Here is a 25,999-nt window from a genome sequence, read left to right as displayed (position 1 = left end):
GGGTAAATGTAAGAATTAAGCTGGCCGCAGCAGTATCATTTGTCATTAACCATGCCCAGGACATACTTGAAAACGAGAGGTAACTCTCAATGTATTACTTCCTGGTAAAATATTTTATAAACAAATAAATAAATAAACAAAGGGATTTTTTTGTTACACTGTTACAGATGCAGCGGCCGTTATTCGAACAAATCTCATTTTCGTGTGCGCTGCTGTATTCCACGCGGATTTAACGCCGCCAATCGCCCCAGGCACACGTGTTTATTGCGGTTGCTTTCTTTGAATTTCATGGATTGTGCATTTTCTGCAGTCGCGTCTAATGGCGGTACGGTTGGAAGAAATCACGCGCCATGACATGGGTATTCCGAGGTATAAACAGAGTGCATCTGTACATTTGGTGCAGTTTTTTGCTCCAGTTTTGCAGCTGGTAAACTTTTATACATAACTTCCCAATACTGTATGTGTCAAAGAAAAAGTCGTAGTTATGGATTTTTTTTCAATTTGATACATACCGTATGGGGCAGTTTTTTGCCATAGAATTAACTACTTTTGCCTTGATACATGTATAAACACATCTGCCCCTATGCATCAAAATATCTGTTGTTTGCAATATGTTTTGAATGGACTAACTACATTTTACAAAATGAAGGAGCTCATTGGGTCAGTGGTACTGAGAATACATTCCTGATGATGGAGGGAGAAGATTAGTTCTTCAAAGCTTGTCAAAATAATACATTTGGAATGAGTCCATTACAAATGTATCACAAACAAAAGGGACTTTTACTTATATTGCTCTTTTGGGTGAGAATAAACAAAACATCTATCTACATTTTTTCATGTTATTTGAATTCCATGCGCCAGCAGACTGATGAAAGGACTGTTTTAGCATATTGCATGTTTCAGGGAAAATTCCCTGGCTCGCCGGGAATTTCTCTATTTGGGGAAGAAGCGACATCCTCCTATTTTATGCAGATTAACCACGTCATTCGGGAATTTCTTGCCGGCTAAGCCACTCAGGATATAAAAGGCAGCAGAGTAACATGTAGAATCTAACAGTTAAACAACTTGTACCTTACAGCTTTCAATAGGCTCACTGCGGATAGAGCTTAAGTGCTGAAACTTTGGACTAACCATTAGTGGTCTGAAGACTTGGCATCAAAGAATAGTAAGTATACTAATTTGATATCATTCTTCTTCTCAATTCTCTTGGTTCACACACTGCTACTTCTCAGGGATTGTATTTGTAGTGTATTGTATTTTCCACTGAGAACATTTTTAATATCTACTTTTTTTTATTGTTATTTAACTGCTGAGCTTTGATGAAATTAAGATTTTTTATACATCTGGGAATTCTGTACTGCAAGCGTTTGCCTTGATGGTAAGCACTACGCACTGTATATGTTACCCTATTGCATGCTTACTTTTTTGTAATCTAAACTAAAGCTCATTGTAGTTTCTGGATGTTTGGGTGACTTGGTGAAGCTACTCTAACTTTCGGGTCATATCTGCTTAGCGATATAATTTTTTACAGTCTGGTGTCATCAGCGACAGGAATACCCGGCAATTTAAACTTCAGCATTAAATTACATTTTCCATTCAGTAAATAAGGACGTGGAAAGAGGGGTTTCAATCAGTCAAAATGAATTTGTGGCCTTGAATTTTAAAGAAGGCAAATGAATTAATTTAACAATGTTGTTTTTTAAGAATGACTATTGTAACTGAAAAAAATTCAACGATTTTACCGAGAGAACTGGGACGCTTTGAAGAGCAACATTTTAGAGTTGCAATTATGACTTTTCAACTTGTGGGGCAATTTATTAACATTGACTATATCTACTATCTTTAACTGGAATATTGTCTTTATAATGCCAATCTGCGTCTACTGTATGTAAGTCAAATATTACAACTTTCAGAAGTTTCTGTATGTATAATGCAACTTACTGATAACTTTATATAGTCCACACATTCTCTTCGCATGACCTTAGTGAGAGAAATTTACCATTCCGTCTTATCTTACAGAATTGCGATCCTGTTTGCTGTTACCGAGTTCACATCAAGTAGAAAAATGATCGCCCTGTTCTGTTTCTCCCTGATTAGCTTTGGTAAGTGATCTGATAAAACATATATTGTTACCAAAATTATCTAAAGCAAATATAGCCGAAATATGCAAATGTATCCAAGTTTGATTCACAAAAAATGTTATGAAAGTTTTTTTTATTGTTTGCATATTAGCTAAAGTTTTGTCAACACTCCTCTTTAGTTTATCTATTTTACACTTTTGGCAATAAATTGAATGACTTTCACAAAATGTCGCCCCTAAGGAAAAGTGTCCTTCTTGCCCTCTCTCTCCAAAATGGTGAATGTCTTTTTTTAAAAGACATTCCAGGAGAAAATGTGCAAATGTTGATCATTTTGTGACATTTTCACACCCGTCCAAGGTCAAATATTCACCAGTTTCATACATTTCTGGGAAGGTTTTCAACATTTCTACCCGTGAGATACCAATTGAGGTTGTTTTTCTGGTCCAAACAGCACTTATGGAAACTGGTATTTAACTAAATAATTCCATATACTGTAAGTGAATATTTTTACGGCTTGATTCCATAGAATCAACAATCATTGCTAGATCAACAAAGTTTTACATATAGTTATCTTTTTGCTGCACTGCAGGCCCCACTGCATATAAGATTAATATTGATATTGGTATTGGTATTGATATTGTTGGATACTACAGTAATATTGCCACTTGATACATGAAGTGTAGAGATTTGAGTACCAATTCTATTCCTTCCCATCCATCCATACCAGCTGTGTAATTGGGGCTAAAGCTCCACTGTAAAAAGCAACTAACTATACCAAATATGCAACCCTTGAACTCATAGATTTAGCATGTTAGGGGCATAGTAGTATGGCTTTTAAATGGTGTATTAATATCATGTACTTCATTTTAGGCTTTTCAATGTTTGGTGGTGTACACGGCTGGTCTTATTACCATTCCTCCGTCAACATGACGTACGAGGAGGCCAGAAGATATTGTAAAGCTCATTACACTGATATAGTGGCAATTCAAAACAAAGAAGAGAATGAGCATCTGAACAAGATATTGCCTTTCAACCCCACATACTACTGGATCGGAATCCGTAAGATCGACAACCAGTGGACCTGGGTGGGAACCAACAAGGTGCTTACTGAGGAGGCAAAGAACTGGGCCACCAGTGAACCCAACAACAAAAAGAACGATGAGGACTGTGTTGAGATGTATGTCAAAAGGATTAAAGATGAGGGGAAATGGAATGATGAATCCTGCAAAAAGAACAAAGTTGCGCTGTGCTACACAGGTATGAAAATATTGTCTAAACCCCCAAGTACTTCCTTAGATAATTAAGATATAAATCTACTCTCCCACATGCTCTATCATACTGGAGTGTGGTGTGTGTACTGATCTAGAAATATCACTTCCAACTATTAGTACTGTTTAATGGCCACCCATGGTGCAAAAGTGTCCTTTCTATATACCTGTTTATGCAAGCATTTTCCCCCCTAATGTAGCATGCACGTTAAAAAAGGCATAACCAAACCCATTATTGTTCTTTTCTTTGCAGCCGCTTGCAATTCTTCTTCTTGCAGTGGACACGGAGAATGTATTGAAACGATTAACAGCTACACCTGCAAGTGTCATCCAGGGTTTAAAGGATCTGAGTGCGAGGAAGGTAATGCTGCATTCAGTATTTTCCCCACATTGTATTGGGTTTAAGGAATATTCAAGATTTTTTTTAATTTTGGGACGGCGTGCACAGGAGAGTAGTAAAGGTAGGAGAATGTGATAGCAGATGAAATGGCCTCATTTAAACCTAGGTTGGATACCGTGTGATAATGCATGCATTCTGTTTTCCAGTTATGGTCTGTAAACCTTTGGAGAAGCCTGAGAAAGGATCCTTTCATTGTTCGTCTCCCAATGGTAACTTCAGTTATGGGGCATCCTGTCAGTTCTGGTGTGAGGAAGGCTATGACGTAGACTCTGAGAGCACAGTAGAGTGTACAGCCTCTGGATGGACATCACCTGCCCCTCAATGTCAAGGTAATGTCACACAGCTTCTATAACAGATTAAATGGTCCACCTACTATCTCCAGTTTCATTAAAACCCTAATGTGGACCTCAACCTTTTTGGACATATAAGTTTGTGAATAGTCTACAGACACTCTTATTTTACTGAATTGTAGAAAATATAATTTATATGGTCTCTCTACATGGTACCCAATCTTGCATCCCATGTAATTATAAGTACAATTATATTCAATCACATTATGTGCTTCAAGTAAGGATATATAAAAATGATCACCTCAATTTTAGTTGTTCCTGGGTTTAAATTGTCTCACAAGTTTGCATGTAATGAATACATAGAAACCACCATGACAGAACAATACAACTCAAAATAGAAACGCAGAACTGGCACTTACCCTTTCTTAGTTGGTGCTCCGTTCCAGTACCCTCACCGCTGGGTACAAACAAATCCAATAAACAGGATTTTTCAGGTCAGCAATCAATTTTATTGAAGTATTAAGCATATAAACTTAAAAACGTATTGATCCTTTGTATTAAAGAAAAAGGTTTTAATCCTTAAAATATCCTATTACAGAAAGTTATCAAAAGAAGACATTAATAGGTATTTACAAAAGAATTCCTTTGAGGACACATAATTGTCACAGGAAAAAGCTACGTCAGTGTTTCAGGGCCTCCTTGCCCTTTCCTCAGGCTTCTTTAAGTTTATATGCTTAATACTTTAATATAATTGCGCACTGGTCTGAAAAATACAGTTTATAAGACAATACAACTCCCCTTACTGTACATCAGAGTAATGGGAAGTCTCTTATAAATGGGTTTGTATTGTAGATTGCACTATTGGTGCAGACATTGCGTTAGCGTTATTGTATGTGTTAAAGGCAATGTTCACTGGGTTTGTTGGTTTCTTCCTTTACTTGACATTACATTGCTCGTTGGTTTTGCAGTGGTAGAATGCATCGCTCTGAAATCACCGGATCACGGACACATCAGTTGCGATGGCCCTTTTGGGGAATTCATGTACAATTCAAGCTGTGAGTTCTCCTGTGAGGAAGGATTTGATCTAAGAGGAAACAAGGGCCTCCAGTGTATGACAAACTCAGAGTGGAGCGGAGTGGAGCCACGATGTGAAGGTATGATATTGCTTCGATAACCTTGTAAAAACAAATAACTGACTACCATTTCCCTGCATAGCTCTGATAATCACATGTTTCTTATAGGAACATGAAGCACACGGGTGATACATATGTGGTTACATCACCAATTTGTATAAAAACCTGCCATTTCTTTAGTATTCCCTCTCTTAGAATATGCACCAATGGGTATTAATTGACACATTTCTTTGGCAAACAAAGCTTACAGTATATCAGATACAGTGACACAGATGTTGATACATACAATTAACATTACTGTGGGAAATAACTCCTCTCTCATAATCATACATTCACCAATTCTATTTCATTGAGCATTTTAAAATGAAAATTGTCAGTCTAATTGCTGCATATTAATACCCGGTGCATTGTAATGTAATGTATTGCCAGTCTTTCTAGCAGTGGATGGGTTACAGCATCTCTGCACAATGTTACATTCATAAACTTGGTGTCATCCTGTTTCCTTTGATGGACAGGAAATGCACCCACCCAAAAATACAGGCCTCGTGAGTTACCCAAACCAAAAAAATGCATTTTACAAAACCCAGTAAATAAATGAAATGTCTTATATTATGTATTCCAGTTGTCAAGTGTCCAGCAATAAATACGATTGAACACGGATCAGTCACCTGCAGCCATGTTAATGGGGACTTTGCATATAATTCAGCCTGTGATTTCACTTGCAAGGAGGGATTCGTGTTGGTCGGATCAGAAGGTCTTCAATGCACAGCGCAAGGAGCATGGAAAGAACAAACTCCATATTGTAAAGGTAAACAAATAATATCTTGTAATTTAAAGACCATTGCGTGATTGTGTAAATCAGGACGGAGATCAACCAATAAGAATGCAGCATTAGTGAAGCTAACAGACCCCACACTCTTGCTGACAGAGTGCAATATTTGTGCTTTCATATACAGTATGGAGCACTCTGACTGGTGCAGATAGCTCTTAGAACAATACATGTCCCACTATTTGTGGTGCTTATGCAAACCGTTTAGTGCCAATCATACATGTGGGGCTTTGCCTTTGTCCTCAATCATTTTTTTAATTGTCTCCTTGCTGACAAATTCAGAGTTTATTCACAATTCTTTGTAGCCCTTCATGCAACAGAGAGGTCACAGATTGTTAAAGCTCGAGCTAAGCTGTAAGATCCAATTTTGTGAAACGTTCAAAATACAACAGATCTTTTGTCTTTCTTCTTGTCCAGTTATTCATTGTGAGCGTCCAGTGGAACCGGTGAATGGAACCATGAGCTGTTCTGATTCCAAAGACAACTTGCCAGAAAAGTCCACCTGCGATTTCAGCTGCGCAGAAGGCTTCACCCTAGTGGGGTCTCCCTCACTACTTTGTGTCGCTCCTGGTCAGTGGACAGAAAATACCCCAAAATGTGAAGGTAAGGACTCCTAATACTCTTGTTTCTTAAAAAAAAAAACTTGATTAGACAGGTGATTAGCCAGATTACATGAAGTAATTTTTTTTTACTGGACATAAAACCTTCAGCTCAATATTAATTTTAATTAGTACAAGTTAACATGTCCTTATTTTCGTTCTAGCCGTGGCCTGTCCCCCTGTAACAGCCCCTGAACATGCTTCCATGGATTGCAAAGATGAGTTTGGAATATTTCAGTACAACTCCAACTGTTCATTCAATTGCAATGAAGGTTTCCTATTGACTGGCTCACAGTCCCTGCAGTGTTCCACATCTGGGACGTGGAGCTCTGAGGTGCCAGCATGTCAAGGTATTGTCAATCTATCAATAATAACACCTATATGTACATGATCATTTGTCATATACAGTATTTCACATTCCTTCACTAATTCACTGTGACTCCCATGTACCAAAATATTGATCTATAACATCTGATTCCAGCTCATTAACACAATGATTTAGAGTATCCTGTCTTAAAAATAATACACTCCTTTAAATGATATCTCCTTTTAAAACCCTTGTATAACACTTCCTTAGAATTGCAACTTTTTTTGAGATGAAACTTGGTCACTTTATCTTTTTATCAGTGTTTCATCATGTCAACTGTTCTGTGTCATTATTATTTCAGCCGATTGCTAAATAAACTAAATCACTTAAACCCTTAATTTGGTTGTATTGTAGATTGCACTATTGGTGTAGACATTGCGTTAGCGTTATTGTATGTGTTAAAGGCAATGTTCACTGGGTTTGTTGGTTTCTTCCTTTACTTGACATTACATTGCTCGTTGGTTTTGCAGTGGTAGAATGCATCGCTCTGAAATCACTGGATCACGGACACATCAGTTGCGATGGCCCTTTTGGGGAATTCATGTACAATTCAAGCTGTGAGTTCTCCTGCGAGGAAGGATTTAATCTAAGAGGAAACAAGGGCCTCCAGTGTATGACAAACTCAGAGTGGAGCGGAGTGGAGCCACGATGTGAAGGTATGATATTGCTTCGGTAACCTTGTAAAAACAAATAACTGACTACCATTTCCCTGCATAGCTCTGATAATCACATGTTTCTTATAGGAACATGAAGCACACGGGTGATACATATGTGGTTACATCACCAATTTGTATAAAAACCTGCAATTTCTTTAGTATTCCCTCTCTTAGAATATGCACCAATGGGTATTAATTGACACATTTCTTTGGCAAACAAAGCTTATATCAGATACAGTGACACAGATGTTGATACATACAATTAACATTACTGTGGGAAATAACTCCTCTCTCATAATCATACATTCACCAATTCTATTTCATTGAGCATTTTAAAATGAAAATTGTCAGTCTAATTGCTGCATATTAATACCCGGTGCATTGTAATGTAATGTATTGCCAGTCTTTCTAGCAGTGGATGGGTTACAGCATCTCTGCACAATGTTACATTCATAAACTTGGTGTCATCCTGTTTCCTTTGATAGACAGGAAATGCACCCACCCAAAAATACAGGTCTCGTGAGTTACCCAAACCACAAAATCATGCATTTACAAAACCCAGTAAATAAAGGAAATGTCTTATATTATGTATTCCAGTTGTCAAGTGTCCAGCAATAAATACGATTGAACACGGATCAGTCACCTGCAGCCATGTTAATGGGGACTTTGCATATAATTCAGCCTGTGATTTCACTTGCAAGGAGGGATTCGTGTTGGTCGGATCAGAAGGTCTTCAATGCACAGCGCAAGGAGCATGGACAGACCAAGCTCCATATTGTGAAGGTAAACAAATAATATCTTGTAATTTAAAGACCATTGCGTGATTGTGTAAATCAGGACGGAGATCAACCAATAAGAATGCAACATTAGTAAAGCTAACAGACCCCACACTTGCTGACAGAGTGTATTCTTTGCACTTTCATATATGGAGCACTATAATTCGTGCAGACAGCTCTAGGGCGTCACCCTAGGTCTCCCTCACTACTTTGTGTCGCTCCTGGTCAGTGAACAGAAAATACCCCAAAATGTGAAGATAAGGACTCCTGATACCGTTGTTTCTTAAAAACAAGACTTGATTAGACAGGTGATTAGCCAGATTACATAAAGTAAAAGAAATGTACTGGACATAAAACCTTCAGCTCATTCCTTTTAATTAGTACAAGTTAACATGTCCTTATTTTCCTTCTAGCCGTGGCCTGTCCCCCTGTAACAGCCCCTGAACATGCTTCCATGGATTGCAAAGATGAGTTTGGAATATTTCAGTACAACTCCAACTGTTCATTCAACTGCAATGAAGGTTTCCTATTGACTGGCTCACAGTCCCTGCAGTGTTCCACATCTGGGACGTGGAGCTCTGAGGTGCCAGCATGTCAAGGTATTGTCAATCTATCAATAATAACACCTATATGTACTTGATCATTTGTCATATACAGTATTTCACATTCCTTCACTAATTCACTATGACTTCCATGTACCAAAATACAGTAGTGGACTATACCATCTGGTTCCAGCTCATAAACACACTAATTTAAAATATCCTGAATGACAACTTTTTTAGAGATGGAATATCGTCACTTTATATTTGATCAGTGTATCATTGTGTCAACTGTTCTCGGTTATTATTCTTTAAACCAATTGCTAAATAGAAAGAAATCACTTAAACCGTTATACCTATCACCTTTTACAGCTTGATGAAAGTCCAATTATTTCTGCTTATACCATTGTTTCCATTTATTTTCCAGCCGTAGCGTGTGTGTCTTTGAAGGCTCCAGAAAATGGACAGGTGGGGTGCCAAGGAGCATCGTATTATAATTCCAAATGTTCATTTACGTGTGCGGAAGGGTACCGTTTGATTGGATCATCAGATCTTCAATGTTTATCATCTGGAGAGTGGACTACATCTGCACCTACATGTGAAGGTAGCTGTTACACTTTGTATGTGTAATCATTTGGTTAATTAAAGATTTAAGACCATTGGAAAAACGCTCTAATTCAGTCTTTGATGTTGACTGCTAGAGTGACCATATTTGATTTTGAATTACCTACAATTCGGAACCGCTAGTCTAAAGACTTAATTAAATATCTATCATCTACTGCACTTAGAGAAACTTGGAGTTACAAAAAGTTGTTTTAAGGAGGGCTCTTTTGTAGCCAAGACTTGGGCGTGCCTAAGCTACAAGAGAGATTGAATAAAACCTGTCTAGTATTTAGTTTTGAAACTGATATTAACCTATTCTAAATGCAACTAATTCTCCTTGCTATTATTATTTTTTATCTTTGCAGCTTTGGAATGTGAAGCTCTCCTTATTCCAGAAATGGGTAAAATGAATTGCTCTCATCCTCTGGGAGACTTTAAATATGGCTCACTGTGCAAATTCAACTGTGAGGGTGATTTGCTCTTAAATGGATCAAGCACTCTGGAGTGTGACGGTGCCGGAAAATGGAGTGGTCCTCTTCCAACGTGCGAAGGTAAAAACCTTGTGTTTCACTGACTTAATTACTGTAGGATCAGCACTAATACTCCAGTGTAGCCTTCCTTATCTCAGCTGATATACAGTATGCCAATCCCACAATGGTCCTAATTAACCTGGAGATTACTTCCTCTTAACTCTGGCACAAAATGACACAAACACAGTAAAAGTTTCGTAGAAAATCACTTTAAGTAGAATTGAGGATTTGTGTTAGAACCTTTTTGTAGTCTGAATCCCACCCAAACCAACCATCCATTCTGATGACATCTAATAGGGCTTTTTCTTCTCATTGTCCCAGCTCCAAAAGGACCAGATGATTCCCTGACCAATGTAACAGTTGGGGTTGTAGTCACTGCAGCTTCTGCCTTGTCAACAGCCTCCCTTGTGATCTGGCTTGTAAAGCGTCTTCGGAAAACAGGTAGGACCTTGTAAATATGGAGTTAGATAGCTCCGTCCAAACAATGGGGTTTATTTATGGCTACTAAGCTAAGAGACAACTGGTGCAAGTAAGCAGCACCAGATTTATGCACAAAAAAAATTCTATTGCTTTCGGTAACCCTGTTTCCTGATGAATCAGGTGCTGTTTTTTTGCATCAGTGTTTCTCCAGCTTAGCCTCCAGCAGACTTTGACAAATAGACATTGATATCTTGAGACACTTTTTAGGCCCCTATTGAATACATTACAAAGCTAACCTTCCCCATATTAGAGTAGAATTTAGTCCCATTCATTTGACTGGAGCCAAATGACTTCACAGGAGTATTGAATAGTCACTCTCTGGCCATTAATGTTTGTCTCCCAGTGTATCATGGATGATTAATTAACTCGCAGCTTGTTATTCTTGTACGATTCTTTCTGAAGTCCTCTAACATCAGTCTCTGTTTTTTCCTTACAGCAAAGAAATTTAGTCCCTCAACTTCAAGGTAAGCCGATGTCCTCTTTGCGCTTCATTCAATTGCATTGTTGCATTCCAGGGGTGGCCAACTCCAGTCCACAAGAGCCAACAACAGGTCATATTTTAAGGATATCCCTGCTTCAGCACAGGTGACTCAGTCGTTGACTGAGCCTCTGACTGAGCCATCTGGGCTGAATTAGGTATATCCTTAAAACCTGTGGCTCTTCAGGACTGGAGTTGGCCAGTTCTGCTCTATTCTTTGGATCTCAGATACTAAAGGACAGAGGTTTATCAAGATTCCTGTTTGTGTTTTACAGTAGTTGCGAAAACCTGGAAGCAGCCGGTGTGTATCAGAACATCGAGGACCATGCCCTCAGCACGCAGAATGAAGTAAGGAATTTTACATCTTCAACCTCTTTATGACTGGATGGTTAAAGCCCCAATTCCACATATCAGAGTTTGCCAAAAAAAAGGGGGCAAATACTCTGTAACACAAGAGTTTTATCATATGTTTAATTGCTGATTCCTTATTTAAGATATGTTTAATAGCTTTAAATTACACTGCTATTCAGTATGAGCAAATCTCAGATAACAATGCATTAACTTTGCTATGGGTTGCTGTTCCATGTCTTGATTTTCTGTATTTGTTTTTTTTTTTATTACAGAAGATGGGGGAGTTCCCTTGAATATATTAAAACATCTCATGGATTCTAGAATGTTTACCACCAATGGCAACTAGATTTGGCTGCAGACGGTAATACGGAACACGATATGGAATCCATATGCAGGCCTCATCATCACGGGCAAGCAATTAGCAGTGGCATGAAGACAAGTTGAGACTTTTCTTCCTCTGCTGTAGATGTCCACAAGTCATCTTCAGTGGCTCAAAAATGACTTTATCTTGCAACCTCTTGCGAAGGATCCTCACGCAACAGATCTCCGAGTCATATATGAATTTAGATTAAACAAGCTGTGTTATGAAATCTCCCTTGCTGTACAACCATGCAGCAAGAAATGCAATACAGGCTCCAAAAAAAAAACCTTTTCTAATTCCCTTGAGAACAATTCGATTCCAAATTCCAAATCCATGGTGTAAGTTTAGTTATTCAAAACAAAATTAACATTTCATATATGGATTAGAGACTTTCAGCGTGATCACTTAACGTGGGATGTATTAGTGTTTCTAACAACATAGCAGCATTTTATCCCAGCCAGAATATATTTGTATGCACATGTGCAATTTTCAAAAGGGTTAACATTTAACTCTGTGGTTGTATGCACAGATACAATGCATACAAATGCCAGACTAAGTGCCTGTTTATAACAGCATACAAAATAATTTCATCCCCATGGGATACAATCTTTCAAGTTGCACTTTGTAGTATAGTTTCATATTTGTCTATGTATTTATGTACACTATTTATTTTTAATCATATACATTATTGTGCCATAAAATATTAGTTTATTTTTTTTAATATCTATATTACCATTATTCTGTTTCGAAGCTGTTTTCTAGAGGACGAACCTGCATCGCTCAGCAACAGACTCATAAATACTATGCGGGAAATATTTACCTCAGTGAATTTGATGTTTTAATTAAAAGAAATGTAGGGTCATCCCAATAGTTCAGTTACACCGGGAAAAACAGGGTAAACACGCGCTGTATTCTTTAACCCCTTGAGTGCAGAAAGACCCGAAACACATTGCCAAACAATGCGTTGCTGGCCCTTTGACACTCAAGGGGTTAACTCCTCTGGTATATCTGCAACGTAGGTGTAATGCTCTGCGGTCACAACAGCACCAAAATATTAAATATGTTATCTCCTTCAACAAGCCTCAGTATAAGCCGCTTTCATGCAAAGCATTGGTTTTGTTTGTTTTGTTTTTAACATAATATTGTTATTGCAGACAGTACTGGATACTGTAAATATATTTAATATATTTAATTTATTTATTTGGTAAAATATGAATTGTATGATAATTAAAGCTATGTAATATCGTTCATGAATTAAATGTCCAATTTAAACATGTATGTATGTATATCTTTATTTATATATCGCGCCATCCATGTACATAGCTCCTCAGAGCAATAATACACGTAACATAAAAGGAATAAGCGCTGCAACATAAATGCAACATTAGGAAAAGGAGTCCCTGCCCCGAAGAGCTTACAATCTAATTACCCAAATGCATCATTAAAGAGATGTGTTTAAGATAGGCCTTTAAGGTGGAGAGAGATGGGGCTTGTCAGATATTGAGGGGAGATGACCACAGAGGTGTGAGGCAGTAAGTGAGAGAGGTTTTAGATGGAGGAGGCTTTAGATACAAAAGTGGGCAATTACACCAGGATCGCAAGTACCAGACAGAACAAAGGAGTTAAATAAAGCAAGTTTATTTTGACCAAAGTGAACAGGCACAACATGATACACAATTAAAGCACAAACTCACCAAAACAGGGGTTAGGGGGAAATCGTACCTAGCGAGGTGCTGGGCACCACTTCAGTAGTTCAGCTTCCAGTCTCCGCAGGGTTCTGGTCCCTCAATACCACAAGGATGCCTCGTTTTAGGTGTCTCCAGCAAAAACATCGGAGATACACCAACTACCCAAAGTCAGGATGAACTGTGGAGCTGAAAGCGGCAGCTCTTTACATACATTGCCCATCTCTATAGGATAGCATAGAAGACAAGGTGCCAACTAATCAGAGCACAGATGCCAGCCAATCAGGGCATGGATGCAACGTCGGCCAATCAGAGTGAGGACTCGCCCGTGATGGGCCAATCAGGTCCGTGGGAGTTGACAGTGCTTTAGGACAGCCCACAGGAGTGGGTTTAAGTGGGAAATTCAAACTGACCACTGGGGTCTGAGTCAGTTGGGGGTTAAGACGCAGGCATCAGGTTCCAGTTTCAGCCGGATACCTCCTGTGGAGATAGATGCCTCAGAGTCTTGGCTGAGCAATGGTCCTGCTCTTAGAGTCACAGGTCCCCAGACCTGAGTCAAAACCCCACCCCACTCATACAATGTCCTAAGCACTTCACCCATATTTATATAGCAGGTCCAAATTACTTTGTGTGCTGGCTGGCCAGGTGAAGTACCCATTCAGCACACAAAGGAGTAATTTGAATACATTTGCATCTTATATTGTACATGGTGGAACTAAACTGCAACAGGTCATTTAGAAAACATACAGGTCAGCCATTTTGGCCAGAATCATATGGGATACTATGCCAGAAACTTGGCATCCATCTTGACTGGTAGGGGCAATGGTTGGACTTAACCTTTAATATTCTGGCTACATTGCCACTACCATCACACCGACGACATCCTTAAGCAGAACACAAGAGTCAGGCAAGTGTATAGTGAGAAATTAGGGCTGAGTTGCAAGGAGGGGCAGAGGAGTATATAGCCTTAAAGCTTGAGAGGACGTATGAGGAGCTTCGTCTTTAACATGTTAAGTTTGAGTTGAGGAAGGGCAATCCAGGATGATATAGTGGAGAGACATTCAGAGACTTTGGTCTGTACAGCAGGTGTAAGGTGTGTCAGCAACATAGCGGTGATATTTGCACCCTAGAGATGTGATAAAGTCAGCTAGAGTGTGTAAAGAGAAAAGAGGAGAGGTCCCAGGATAGACCCCTGTAGTATGCCCACAGAGAGATGGACAGAGTAGGAGGAGGTTTTAGCAAATGAGACACTGAAAGTACTGTAGGATGAGGGAGGAAATCCAAGAAAGAGCTCTGTTACGGATACCAAGAGTATGGAGAAAGCGAAGGAGAAGAGGGTGGTCCACGGTACTGTATCAAAGGCTGCAGAGAGGTCAAGTAATATGAGCAGAGTGTAAACCTTTGTGTTTGGCAGCATGGAAGTCATTAGTTATTTTGGTGAGGAATGTTTTGTTGGAGTGAGCAGTGCGGAAGCCAGATTGTAGAGGATATAGGAGAGAATAGGAGGTAAGAAAATGAAGCAAGCGAGAGAACACAAGGAGTTCAAGAAGTTTAGAGGTAAAAGGCAGGAGGGATACAGGGCGATAATTAGAGAGACAGGTAGGATCAAGCTTGTTGTTTTCGAGTAAGGGTATAACTGTTGCGTGCTTGAAGGAGGAGGGAAAGGTTCCAGAGTGGATGGAGGAGCTGAAAATATCCTGTTTGAGGAGATATAAAGGAGGGAATGAAGTTAAGAGGGCAAGTGGTAGAGGGAGAAGAGGATATCAGCAGCAACACTTCCTCCTCTCGGTTTAAGAAAAAAGTCCTTCTTGGTGCTGGGATTTTGTGTATTTATTAACCTTAATTTTCAGCTGTTATCTGTTGTTTGCAGGTTAGTGGCCCCTACCCTGGGGTTTAAGCTCACCCCTCCCCTTCTAAGTTAGCAGGTCTTTTTCATGTTCCTGTGTTTGGCAAGACCCAATGTGCTCATTCTACCTCCAAAAAGAGGTAAATGAGAATTTTAATCTGGTAGTGTTAGGACCTGCTCACTGGTCATGCCTTGATGTGCCTTGCAGGCTTATAACGCTTTGGCCAAAGGGTTTAACTAAAGAGATTAACTAGTCTTTTCAAGAGAATATATAAGTACAGTATTTCACTGTGTATTTTTGTCACATTGGATGTGGCATTGGGCTTTCCTGTCTTTTGTTGTATACATTTGGCCACGCTCAGTAGCACTCCTTTTGACACTAATATATATATAAATTGTTAGCCCAAATAAAAAAGGTATCACCTAATAATGAAGAACATATATATACTGTATATAGAAAGATGAACAGCTGGCACTCCAATGAAGCACAATAGGGTAGGTGCATGTCCCATAATAAGTAGGTAAAACATACGATACCGTTCGCACGGGGATCAGCAGACAGCACTCAGGTTAAGATTTGTAGAATATATATTGGTAGAAAAGACACAAATCACCAACGTTTCGGACCCACAAACAGGACCTTCCTCAGGGTTGTGGGTCCGAAACGTTGGTGATTTGTGTCTTTTCTACAATATATATTAAAGCGCTACATAAAAACTAGCAGTGCAGTACAAGAACATGATATCATTATTATTATTATTAATGAGGCCTTATATGGAAATTAAAAGTGAAGTCTTAATTTAGACACACTATTCTAGGTATAGAGTGCAGATATTATAGACACACTATTCTAGGTATAGAGCGCAGATATTATAGGCACACTATTCTAGGTATAGAGTGCAGATATTATAGACACACTATTCTAGGTATAGAGCGCAGATATTATAGACACACTATTCTATGTATAGAGCGCAGATATTATAGACACACTATTCTAGGTATAGAGTGCAGATATTATAGACACACTATTCTAGGTATAGAGTGCAGATATTATAGACACACTATTCTAGGTATAGAGTGCAGATATTATAGACACACTATTCTAGGTATAGAGTGCAGATATTATAGACACACTATTCTAGGTATAGAGTGCAGATATTATAGACACACTATTCTAGGTATAGAGTGCATATATTATAGGCACACTATTCTAGGTATAGAGTGCAGATATTATAGACACACTATTCTAGGTATAGAGTGCAGATATTATAGGCACACTATTCTAGGTATAGAGTGCAGATATTATAGACACACTATTCTAGGTATAGAGTGCAGATATTATAGGCACACTATTCTAGGTATAGAGTGCAGATATTATAGGCACACTATTCTAGGTATAGAGTGCAGATATTATAGGCACACTATTCTAGGTATAGAGTGCAGATATAATAGGCACACTATTCTAGGTATAGAGTGCAGATATTATAGGCACACTATTCTAGGTATAGAGTGCAGATATTATAGGCACACTATTCTAGGTATAGAGTGCAGATATTATAGGCACACTATTCTAGGTATAGAGTGCAGATATAATAGGCACACTATTCTAGGTATAGAGTGCAGATATTATAGGCACACTATTCTAGGTATAGAGTGCAGATATTATAGGTATCTTTATTGGAATTAGCAGCGATCCTGATTTCTAATGCCAACACTTTTTAAATTCCTCTTTGTACAATGTTTTGTTTTATGGTGAGAACCATGATCTTAATCTCATTCTTCGCTCATTTTTGCAAACCTAAGAGTTTTATTCTTGTCTTCTTTCTAATTATATTCTGATTCACTCCACTTTTTTGACACCCTTGACTAAGGATTATGAAAACCTTTAAATGAAAATCGCAGGTTAAAGCAGCACTCCAGCCGTTTCCCGCGCCTTTGTCTACTGGCACAAAAAAACTACAAATATCTCAGGCGCTGGGGGTCTCCGGAGGTTGGGTGACCATACAGAAGATCCTGGTTCAGGCAAGTTTTTTTTATTTAAATGAAGAAAAAAAAGCACGTCACTGCAATAGTTCCTCTATTATTGGGCAACACCTGTCAAAACAGGGGAGGTGTTTTAATAACTCACTGTGCTGTATGCAGCCTGCAGGAAATCTGATTAGATCGTATGCAACGAAGAGCACTGAGTACCGAGTGTATAGAAAACGAACCAGAGCCTGACCAGGCGATACAGCAGCAAGATGTTGGTATGTTCGTTTTTTTGTTTGTTCATTTCACTGTGATAGTGAGATTCGGGCATTTAAAACACTTCCATTGACTTCAATTAGAGTTTCCCTCTGATAGTGTCCTGATCGGCACTATTGGAGCTCAATGGATAACCTCCTTAGGCCACAGCCCCAGTCACTGCGTGCACGTCCCCGGCGGAGCGCCTGGCGGTGCGTGCAACAGTTTCAGCCGCGATCTGTGGTCTGTGGTTGCGCATCCAGAGAAGAGCAGGGGATCGGGCCTGGGGGGGGGGGGAGAAGCATGTAGGGGGCCTGGCCATGATGTCACGCGGCTGGTTTGCCCTCATTGGCTGAACCGCCGCCGTGGCGTTGCCATCGCGCCAAAAGACAAAAATCTCGTCTTTTGGCAAACGTGATCGCGCTTTGTGCTGATCGACAATTTTACACTTAAAGAAGTCTCTTTTTTCCCTTTCCAACACTGGTTGGGTTAAAAATGTGATGCTTTGTTCAGAAGGTACTGTATAATCGGTACTGGGACCCCTGCTTTTTAACTCGTTTATTAATGACCTTGAGGTTGGGATCGAGAGCAAAGTCTCCATCTTTGCTGATGATACTAAATTGTGTAAGGTAATAGAATCAGAGCAGGATGAAATTTCTCTTCAGAATGACTTGGAGAGACTGGAAACTTGGGCAGGTAAATGGCAGATGAGGTTTAATACAGATAAATGTAAGGTTATGCATTTGGGATGCAAGAATAAAAAGGCGACTTACAAATTAAATGGAGATATATTGGGGGAATCCTTGATGGAGAAGGATTTAGGAATGCTTGTAGACAGCAGGCTTAGCAATAGTGCCCAATGTCATGCAGTAGCTGCAAAGGCAAACAAGATCTTATCTTGCATCAAACGGGCAATGGATGGAAGAGAAGTAAACATAATTATGCCCCTTTACAAAGCATTAGTAAGACCACACCTTGAATATGGAGTACCATTTTGGGCACCAATCCTAAGAAAAGACATTATGGAACTAGAGAGAGTGCAGAGAAGAGCCACCAAATTAATAAAGGGGATGGACATTCTAACTTATGAGGAGAGGCTAGCTAAAGTAGATTTATTTACATTAGAAAAGAGGCGTCTAAGAGGGGATATGATAACTATATTCAAATATATTCAGGGACAATACAAGGAGCTTTCAAAAGAACTATTCATCCCACGGGCAGTACAAAGGACTCGGGCCATCCCTTAAGGTTGGAGGAAAGGAGATTTCACCAGCAACAAAGGAAAGGGTTCTTTACAGTAAGGGCAGTTAAAATGTGGAATTCATTACCCATGGAGACTGTGATGGCAGATACAATAGATTTGTTCAAAAAAAGGTTGGACATCTTTTTAGATGGGAAAGGTATACAGGGATATACCAAATAAGTATACATGGGAAGGATGTTGATCCAGGGATTAATCCGATTGCCAATTCTTGGAGTTAGGAAGAAATTAATTTTTCCCCTTAATGGGGTTTTTTGTTTGCCTTTCTCTGGATCAATAAGTAAGTTTAAATATAGGATAAAGTATCTGTTGTCTAAATTTAGCATTGGTTGAACTTGATGGACGTACGTCTTTTTTCAACCTCATCTACTATGTAACTATGTAACTATAGGCGTTTGAAATATTAAATATCCGGGAGGTTAAAATGGAACTCCGCAAAGCCCAATGCAGTCTAACGGTTACCATGGTGCATGGAACCAGGAACATGAAACAAAAAAACTGCAAATTGGAAAGTGGGCCGGGCGAGCTTAAACCCTGGGGGGGGAGGGGGGGGGAGGGGGCGTGCACTGACCTCCAAACAACTGTTGCCAGTTGCAAATCAATATCAATAAACACAAAATATCCCAGCATGTCCTGTTATGACAGACCCAATGTGGTTATCTTCCCTCACAGAGAGGTACATGAGGATTTTATCAGGTAGTGTTAGGACCTGCAATTGGGTATGCCGTGACGTGGCTGCAGGCTTATCATGTTTTGGCCAAAGGGTTTAACTAAATGACCGTTACTCATGAGAATATCAGCACTGAAGTATTGCAGTATGTATTTTGTCACATTGGATGTAGCATTGGGTATTTTTGTCTTCTGTTGTATACATCTGGCCACGCTCAGTAGCTCTCCTGTTTGACACAATATATACGCTTTGTAAATGATGTGGTGGGTTTGGGGGTTCTTGAGCTTGCTGGGATATTGTGTGTTTATGCTTATATATAGTGTTGCAGTGCTTTATAAAGAAAATTACAAATACAAGTTTTTGACTAAGGTCTCCTTTCTGCAAAACTAGGGCAAAACCAAAGCAGAACAATAGCATTACAGGGGCAATGGGGTGTATGTATCAATATAGAGAAAAGTGTGTGTTACACGCACTGCTCTGTTGTTTGGAGCAGAGTTGCAGCATACTGTATGTGAGAATTGCTTCTTACATCCGATACAGAATGTTGCACATACGCCGCTTCAGATGTGGAGTATTTGTTTTTGGCAAAAATAGTGGCGAACAGAGACGCAGAATGTGATACATCTCATTTAATCTGTGCAACATGCAACTCCTCCCCAGCTCCTCCTACTGACCCGGCGGATGGGGAGAAATTAGAGCAAAGTGCTTTGATACATGGGCGCAGGGTGAACATTCCCCGGTTTTACATCCAAATTGCCTTCATACATAGACCAAAAACTATCAGTACCTGCATATCAGCCCCGTTTATTGTTATATCCCTGCTCGCCTCCTGTGCTCTACCCATAACTGTCTCCTTTCCACCCCTTCCATCTCTATGGCTCTCTCACCTTAAACCTTTTTGCTCTTTACTCGTGAGACCCTCTCAAACTCAGTCTATGCCAAAAACCCTCTCTCCCCACCTTTAAGTCAAACCTAAAAACGCACCTTCTAAATGGAATATTACAATAGCCTGCACGCAAGACTACTGCCCCCCACACTAACAGTCGCACTTACCAACCATAGTGGTCAGGAAGTGCCTGTACTGACATAAATCCGCTGGGTGCTGAGTTCTGCAGAAGTCGCTCCTGCTGACATCTATACACATGGCAATTGAAGGTTCTTCCTGAAGAAGGTTTTGTAATTACACTGAAGCGTTGACAACTTGGAATACAATCTTTTTTATTTTCATAAAGTCTGGTGTCCCCCCCCCTTTCATTGCCACGTCTCTGTAAGTCTCTTAACATAGCACTTAGATTGCCAGATCTCTGGGGTAGGAATTTCCTTTCCTATTGTCTGATATTGCAACTGTTGTATTATATTTCCCTGTATTGTTTCGTCTCCTTTGTAAAACGTGCCCACATTGTTGGTGCTATATAAATAAATATATACACATATATGCAATCATGAAAAATCCTATTGGTTTCAATGGGGATGTTTTTCCTGAATAATTCTGATGCTGTTTCTTTTGCACCAGTTTTCTCCGCCTGGAGGATTTGATAAATAACCCCTCAGGGTACATAACTTTATACATAATAGGATTACTTTTTATACATATGGTGCAATTGTTTTGCCCCCAAATTGCATCAATTTTGCCTCATTTCATTTATCAAAGTTTCCCGGCTGCAAATCAAGGGCAGAATTAGTGCAAAAACACAGCACCAGATTTATCATTCGAAAATCCTATTGTTTCAATGGACTGTTTTTCGTAATAAATATGATTTTTTTTGCCCCTGTTTTTTGTTGCTGGGAGTCAGTTATAATGATAAATAACCCACATAGATCCGATGTCTTTATTCGTTCTCCTGGGCTGAAGCAGTGGCTCAGTGAGTAAGGACACTGACTCTGGCACTTGTGACCTTGGCAAGTCACCTTATCTCCCTGTGCCTCAGGCACCAAAAAAATAGATTGTAAGCTCCACGGGGCAGGGACCTGTGCCTGCAAAATGTCTCTGTAAAGCGCTACATAAAAACTAGCAGCGCTATACAAGAACAAACAATTATTAATTATCATTCTCCCTGAGTTTTCCTTTGGAACATCCTGTGTATAGTACATTAGCTTCTGTTTGAAGAACTGTCTGGGGTGTACGTATCAATGTAGAGAAAAGTGTATTGTGAAGCACGACTCTGCAGAGCTGCAGCGTTCAGTATGTAGGAACAGTTTCGTACATCACCTCAGATATGGAGGCGTTTTGGGGGCAAATAAAAGGGGAAAAGAATGTCGCAGTCACACAGAATGGGATACATCTCATTATAATCTGTGCACCATGTAACTCCTCTCCAACGCCTTCTACTGACGCCTCCCAAGGTGCATGCTGGGGCGGACAGGACAAAACCGGGACAAAATACTTTAATACAAGGGGCAGGATGAAAATGCCCCAGTTTTGCATGATACTTGATACATAGACCCCCCTACCATTTTTATCTGAGACACAGGTAGATGAAGTGACTTGCACATGGTTTCTAATGCTTTTTCTTTTCAGGAGTTAAGAGGTCATCAGCTTGGTGTCAATTGTTGTAGTAAAGTTGCATCACTTATTACTGGATATTACCTCAACATAAGGAATTGTGTCGAAACATTACACCAACACCGGAAAAAAGACATGTAACTCTCCAGCATCAAGTGAACACAAGTTTCCTAGTGTACAAAAATGTAGGTGTTTTACATATCAGGCCCTAACGGCAGGATTCACGCAGCTCTGATAATGGGTATCAGATCTCGGTCAGAGTTATGGAACATTGACTTAATACCTTTATTGGAGCGTCCTGAATCCTCCCTAAGAGAGGCATTGGGCAATCTGTATCGTCAGGTTTGTGTGCGCTGAAGCAGGTATGTAAAACTATTAGATCTAGAACAAGAGCGCATACAGAAGGACCCCCAATGGTGTAGTTACGTATGTACAGTCAATGTATTAGAAAAGGTAGGATGAAAAGTTTACACTCACAAATAAATGCTAATAACAGGCATTAGCAGGCTGTCCTAGAACTTTTCCTTCTGGTGTCTCCGATTGCACTCCGTTGCTATTACTGCTAGCACTGGACCTCCAGGCGTCCCGGGAGATTCCTGGTGCAGAGTTGCGGCGCAATCGTTTGGAGCTGGATGACGCATCCCCCCTTAACGCTCCTACCCTCCTCCCCCTCTCCCAATACTGCCACCCAACTCCATGACCGTTTCTCCAACCAACCTGTCATTTTGTGTGAAACAGTTCCAAGATTGTATATATTGTCACGTGTAGTTGTGCACACTACCCTGCCTGTCACAATAATATTTTCCTCCAACTAGCATTCTATCATTTTCATGCAACCTATGTACCACCATTACACTACCCCTTAGATGTCAGTATGGCTAATGCGCGCGCAAAGGGCTTTTTTTGCATTTAAGTAAAACCCCTAGCATTTTCTTCCATACACAACGTATTTATAGTGTTGTAGAACTCGGGGCATGTTGCGCGTCGGAGAAACCCGCCAACAAAACGAAGGCAAGTCACACATCTCCAATATGCAAATGTTACTCCTCTCATTGGCTCCATAAATCCCTCATCTCATCACAGGCAGGTGCAGACATGCCCGAAAATGACACAACTCAGATAAATATAAGGGAACAAATCCCAAATTGGCCAGTGTGGAGTCAAAACAGCCTCTCTGTACGGGAAGGTGCTTGTTCCGTTAAGTGTGGTCACACTTCATGTATCATATGTAGTAAAGGATGAGAGAGAGGGTGCGTCATCCCACTGCGTAGGAATTGTGAGTGTTATTTCATCTTGAGACAGAGTGTGGTCAACAACTTAGATTAATACGTAGACACTGCCTGGCACATTTCAGCGTGAATTGCGATAAAATAATGACTTTGCATCAACATTGAACTTGGCTTCTATTTTGCTTCTGTTTGTGTTATGTTGTTCTTCTGTTTGTGTCAGTTGTGTAGTAGAAGGAGGAGTTGTGTTAAGAGATGCACATATGATAGTGAGATGGCTTCCAATCGGGCAATCTTTCAGTTATTTTTCTTACAGTAACAAAAAAAAACGGTCAGGTCTTTACTAAGAAGCCTTTTAACTTTTAACATCCTCAGTCTGATAGGTAAACCACCGTACTATTTGCACGACTAATGCTTCGGTTTTGCAAGATCTTTGATGTCTGCAACTTCCACGACACAGAAAATTCCATTCCTCCCCCACCTCTACCAGCATCAATATATAATCGCTCTCATCTTTAATATTGTCACTTTTACACTATGCTAGGAGTGTGTTGGTACTAAGTAGTACCTAATGCTTTTGTTTCATCATCAAGAGTACCGTACCACTATTGTTTTATTTACATACTTACAGTTACACTTTTTACATAAATAGGTTACCTTTTTAATATACATTTCTACCCAAATGGGTGCAAAAAGGCATTGCCTCCATGTTGATTAAATGTAGCCTTTTCTTTTTAATGAGACACAGTACCACTACTTTTTAAAAACCCCATACAACCCCTGCTTTTGCATTAAACATTTTAATATAGCATTGTCAAAAAATGATCCTCTTGTAACTTTTCAGACTTTTGGTCTTATGTTTATGAAGAGTAGCTAAGTCACAATGGAGGGGTTGGTGCCATAAGACATTGCACCACTTAGTTCATATGGCCCTAAACATTTTAAATGGTTGGTTTCCTCTCACAAATGTGATAATACAGAGACCTCTGTGATTAAATGCTAATTTGCAACTTCCAATAGGACAGACACAAAAAGGAATATATATATATATATATGACAGGAAAGCCAAACCTGTGTGCACCTGACTTATGTACTGTATGTGAAAGGGGTTAAAACATCTAGCCATCCTGCTGACTCATTTAACTCTCCCGCAGGGCCCTCAAATTAAGCAATATCTCCCCAAAACGGTCACACTACACCTCAATATGCTGTCACCACCAAAAATCATTTATAGTCTTACTTTAGGAATTCCTCGTCCCTGTTTAATAGAAAAAAGATGGAATTAACACAAAGAGCTAGTGATGTACCGGGTCCTTAAAAACACTGGGTAATGGGTACTGGGTATCCAGGGGAAAAAATCAAAATTTGGGGGGCACAGGAAGAGGAGGAGGACAGCAGCCGGCAGCGGTGAAAGAGAAGAAGGGCGTCAGCCATCAGAGGACAGCAGCGGTGGCGGAGGGAGAGGAGGATGGAAGCTTGCAGAGGATAGCAGCGGTGGAGGGAGAGGAGGATGGCAGCCTGCAGAGGACAGCAGCGGTGGAGGGAGAGGAGGATGGCAGCCTGCAGAGGATAGCAGCAGCGGTGGTGGAGGGAGAGGAGGATGGCAGCCATCAGAGGACAGCAGCGGTGGAGGGAGAGGAGGATGGCAGCCTGCAGAGGATAGCAGCGGTGGAGGGAGAGGAGGATGGCAGCCTGCAGAGGACAGCAGCGGTGGCGGAAGGAGAGGAGGATGGCAGCCTGCAGAGGACAGCAGCAGCGGTGGTGGAGAGAGAGGAGGATGGCAGCCTGCAGAGGATAGCAGTGGTGGTGGAGGGAGAGGAGGATGGCAGCCTGCAGAGGACAGCAGCGGTGGCGGAAGGAGAGGAGGATGGCAGCCTGCAGAGGATAGCAGGGGCGGAGGGAGAGGAGGATGGCAGCCTGCAGAGGATAGCAGGGGCGGAGGGAGAGGAGGATGGCAGCCTGCAGAGGATTGCAGGGGCGGAGGGAGAGGAGGATGGCAGCCTGCAGGGGACAGCAGCAGCGGTGGTGGAGAGAGAGGAGGATGGCAGCCTGCAGAGGACAGCAGCGGTGGTGGAGGGAGAGGAGGATGGCAGCCTGCAGGGGACAGCAGTAGCGGTGGCGGAGGGAGAGGAGGACGGCAGCCTACAGAGGACAGCAGTGACAGAGGGCGAGGAGGATGGCAGCCGGTGGCGTTGGGAGCGCGCCCCAGCGGTCTGACCCGGAAGTCTTCTGACTTCTTCCTCCCCAGCTGTCCTCCTGTGCCGCTCCTGCTCTGGTCACATGATCCTCTTCTTCCACCGATACCGGCTGCCATCCTCCTCCCCTGCAATGCCGGCTGCTGTCCTTTTCTACAGGCTGCCGTCCTTCTCTCCCTCCGTCGCCCCTGCTGTTCTCTGCAGGCTGCCATCCTCCTCTCCCTCTGCCGCTGGCTGCTGTTCTCTGGAGGCTGCCATCCTCCTTTCCCTCTGCCGCCGGCTGCTGTTCTCTGGAGGCTGCCATCCTCCTCTCCCTCTGCCGCCGGCTGCTGTCCTCTGCAGGCTGCCATCCTCCTCTCCCTCTGCCGCCGGCTGTTGTCCTTCTCTCCCTCCTCCTGCCTGGTCATCCTCTGCTGGCTGATATCTGCCTTTTCTCCTTCCGCCGTCAACTGCTGTCCTCTTCGTAGCCGGTACCGGGTTCCAGCGCCCTGGGCTGGGTCCGGGTAGGTATAATATGGCCGGGTATGCCGGGTACCCGGTACTTCACTACAACGAACCCAATGTAGCAAAATGTATCTGAAAAAAGCGGTTAATCTCTTCAAAAAGGTACTAGGTACAATTAAAGCAAAAAGACAGTACTTATTACCTG

At 40.9% G+C, this 25,999-nt stretch overlaps 1 protein-coding gene across 1 annotated transcript in view; it reads left to right on the top strand.

Moving 5' to 3' along the window:
* Nucleotides 1–1,059: 1,059 nt before the first annotated feature.
* Nucleotides 1,060–25,999, top strand: part of LOC142503331 (sushi, von Willebrand factor type A, EGF and pentraxin domain-containing protein 1-like) — a 52,606-nt gene continuing 27,666 nt past the window's right edge. The window contains exons 1-20 of the mRNA XM_075615483.1: nt 1,060–1,165; nt 2,020–2,102; nt 2,952–3,338; nt 3,603–3,710; nt 3,896–4,078; nt 5,008–5,193; nt 5,795–5,980; nt 6,035–6,066; nt 6,307–6,604; nt 6,765–6,950; nt 7,438–7,623; nt 8,221–8,406; nt 8,813–8,998; nt 9,366–9,542; nt 9,907–10,092; nt 10,393–10,512; nt 10,988–11,015; nt 11,305–11,377; nt 11,847–11,981; nt 17,474–17,518. Of these exons, the coding sequence (XP_075471598.1) occupies nt 2,066–2,102; nt 2,952–3,338; nt 3,603–3,710; nt 3,896–4,078; nt 5,008–5,193; nt 5,795–5,980; nt 6,035–6,066; nt 6,307–6,604; nt 6,765–6,950; nt 7,438–7,623; nt 8,221–8,406; nt 8,813–8,998; nt 9,366–9,542; nt 9,907–10,092; nt 10,393–10,512; nt 10,988–11,015; nt 11,305–11,377; nt 11,847–11,981; nt 17,474–17,518 (2,925 nt within the window). The 5' untranslated portion in view covers nt 1,060–1,165; nt 2,020–2,065. The remainder of the gene's footprint in view (nt 1,166–2,019; nt 2,103–2,951; nt 3,339–3,602; nt 3,711–3,895; nt 4,079–5,007; nt 5,194–5,794; nt 5,981–6,034; nt 6,067–6,306; nt 6,605–6,764; nt 6,951–7,437; nt 7,624–8,220; nt 8,407–8,812; nt 8,999–9,365; nt 9,543–9,906; nt 10,093–10,392; nt 10,513–10,987; nt 11,016–11,304; nt 11,378–11,846; nt 11,982–17,473; nt 17,519–25,999) is intronic.

The sequence above is a fragment of the Ascaphus truei genome, chromosome 10, assembly GCF_040206685.1.
Source record: "Ascaphus truei isolate aAscTru1 chromosome 10, aAscTru1.hap1, whole genome shotgun sequence".
Classification (NCBI taxonomy): domain Eukaryota; kingdom Metazoa; phylum Chordata; class Amphibia; order Anura; family Ascaphidae; genus Ascaphus; species Ascaphus truei.
Note: the sequence above shows the minus strand (reverse complement) of the source record. Positions and strands in the feature narration are given on the sequence as shown.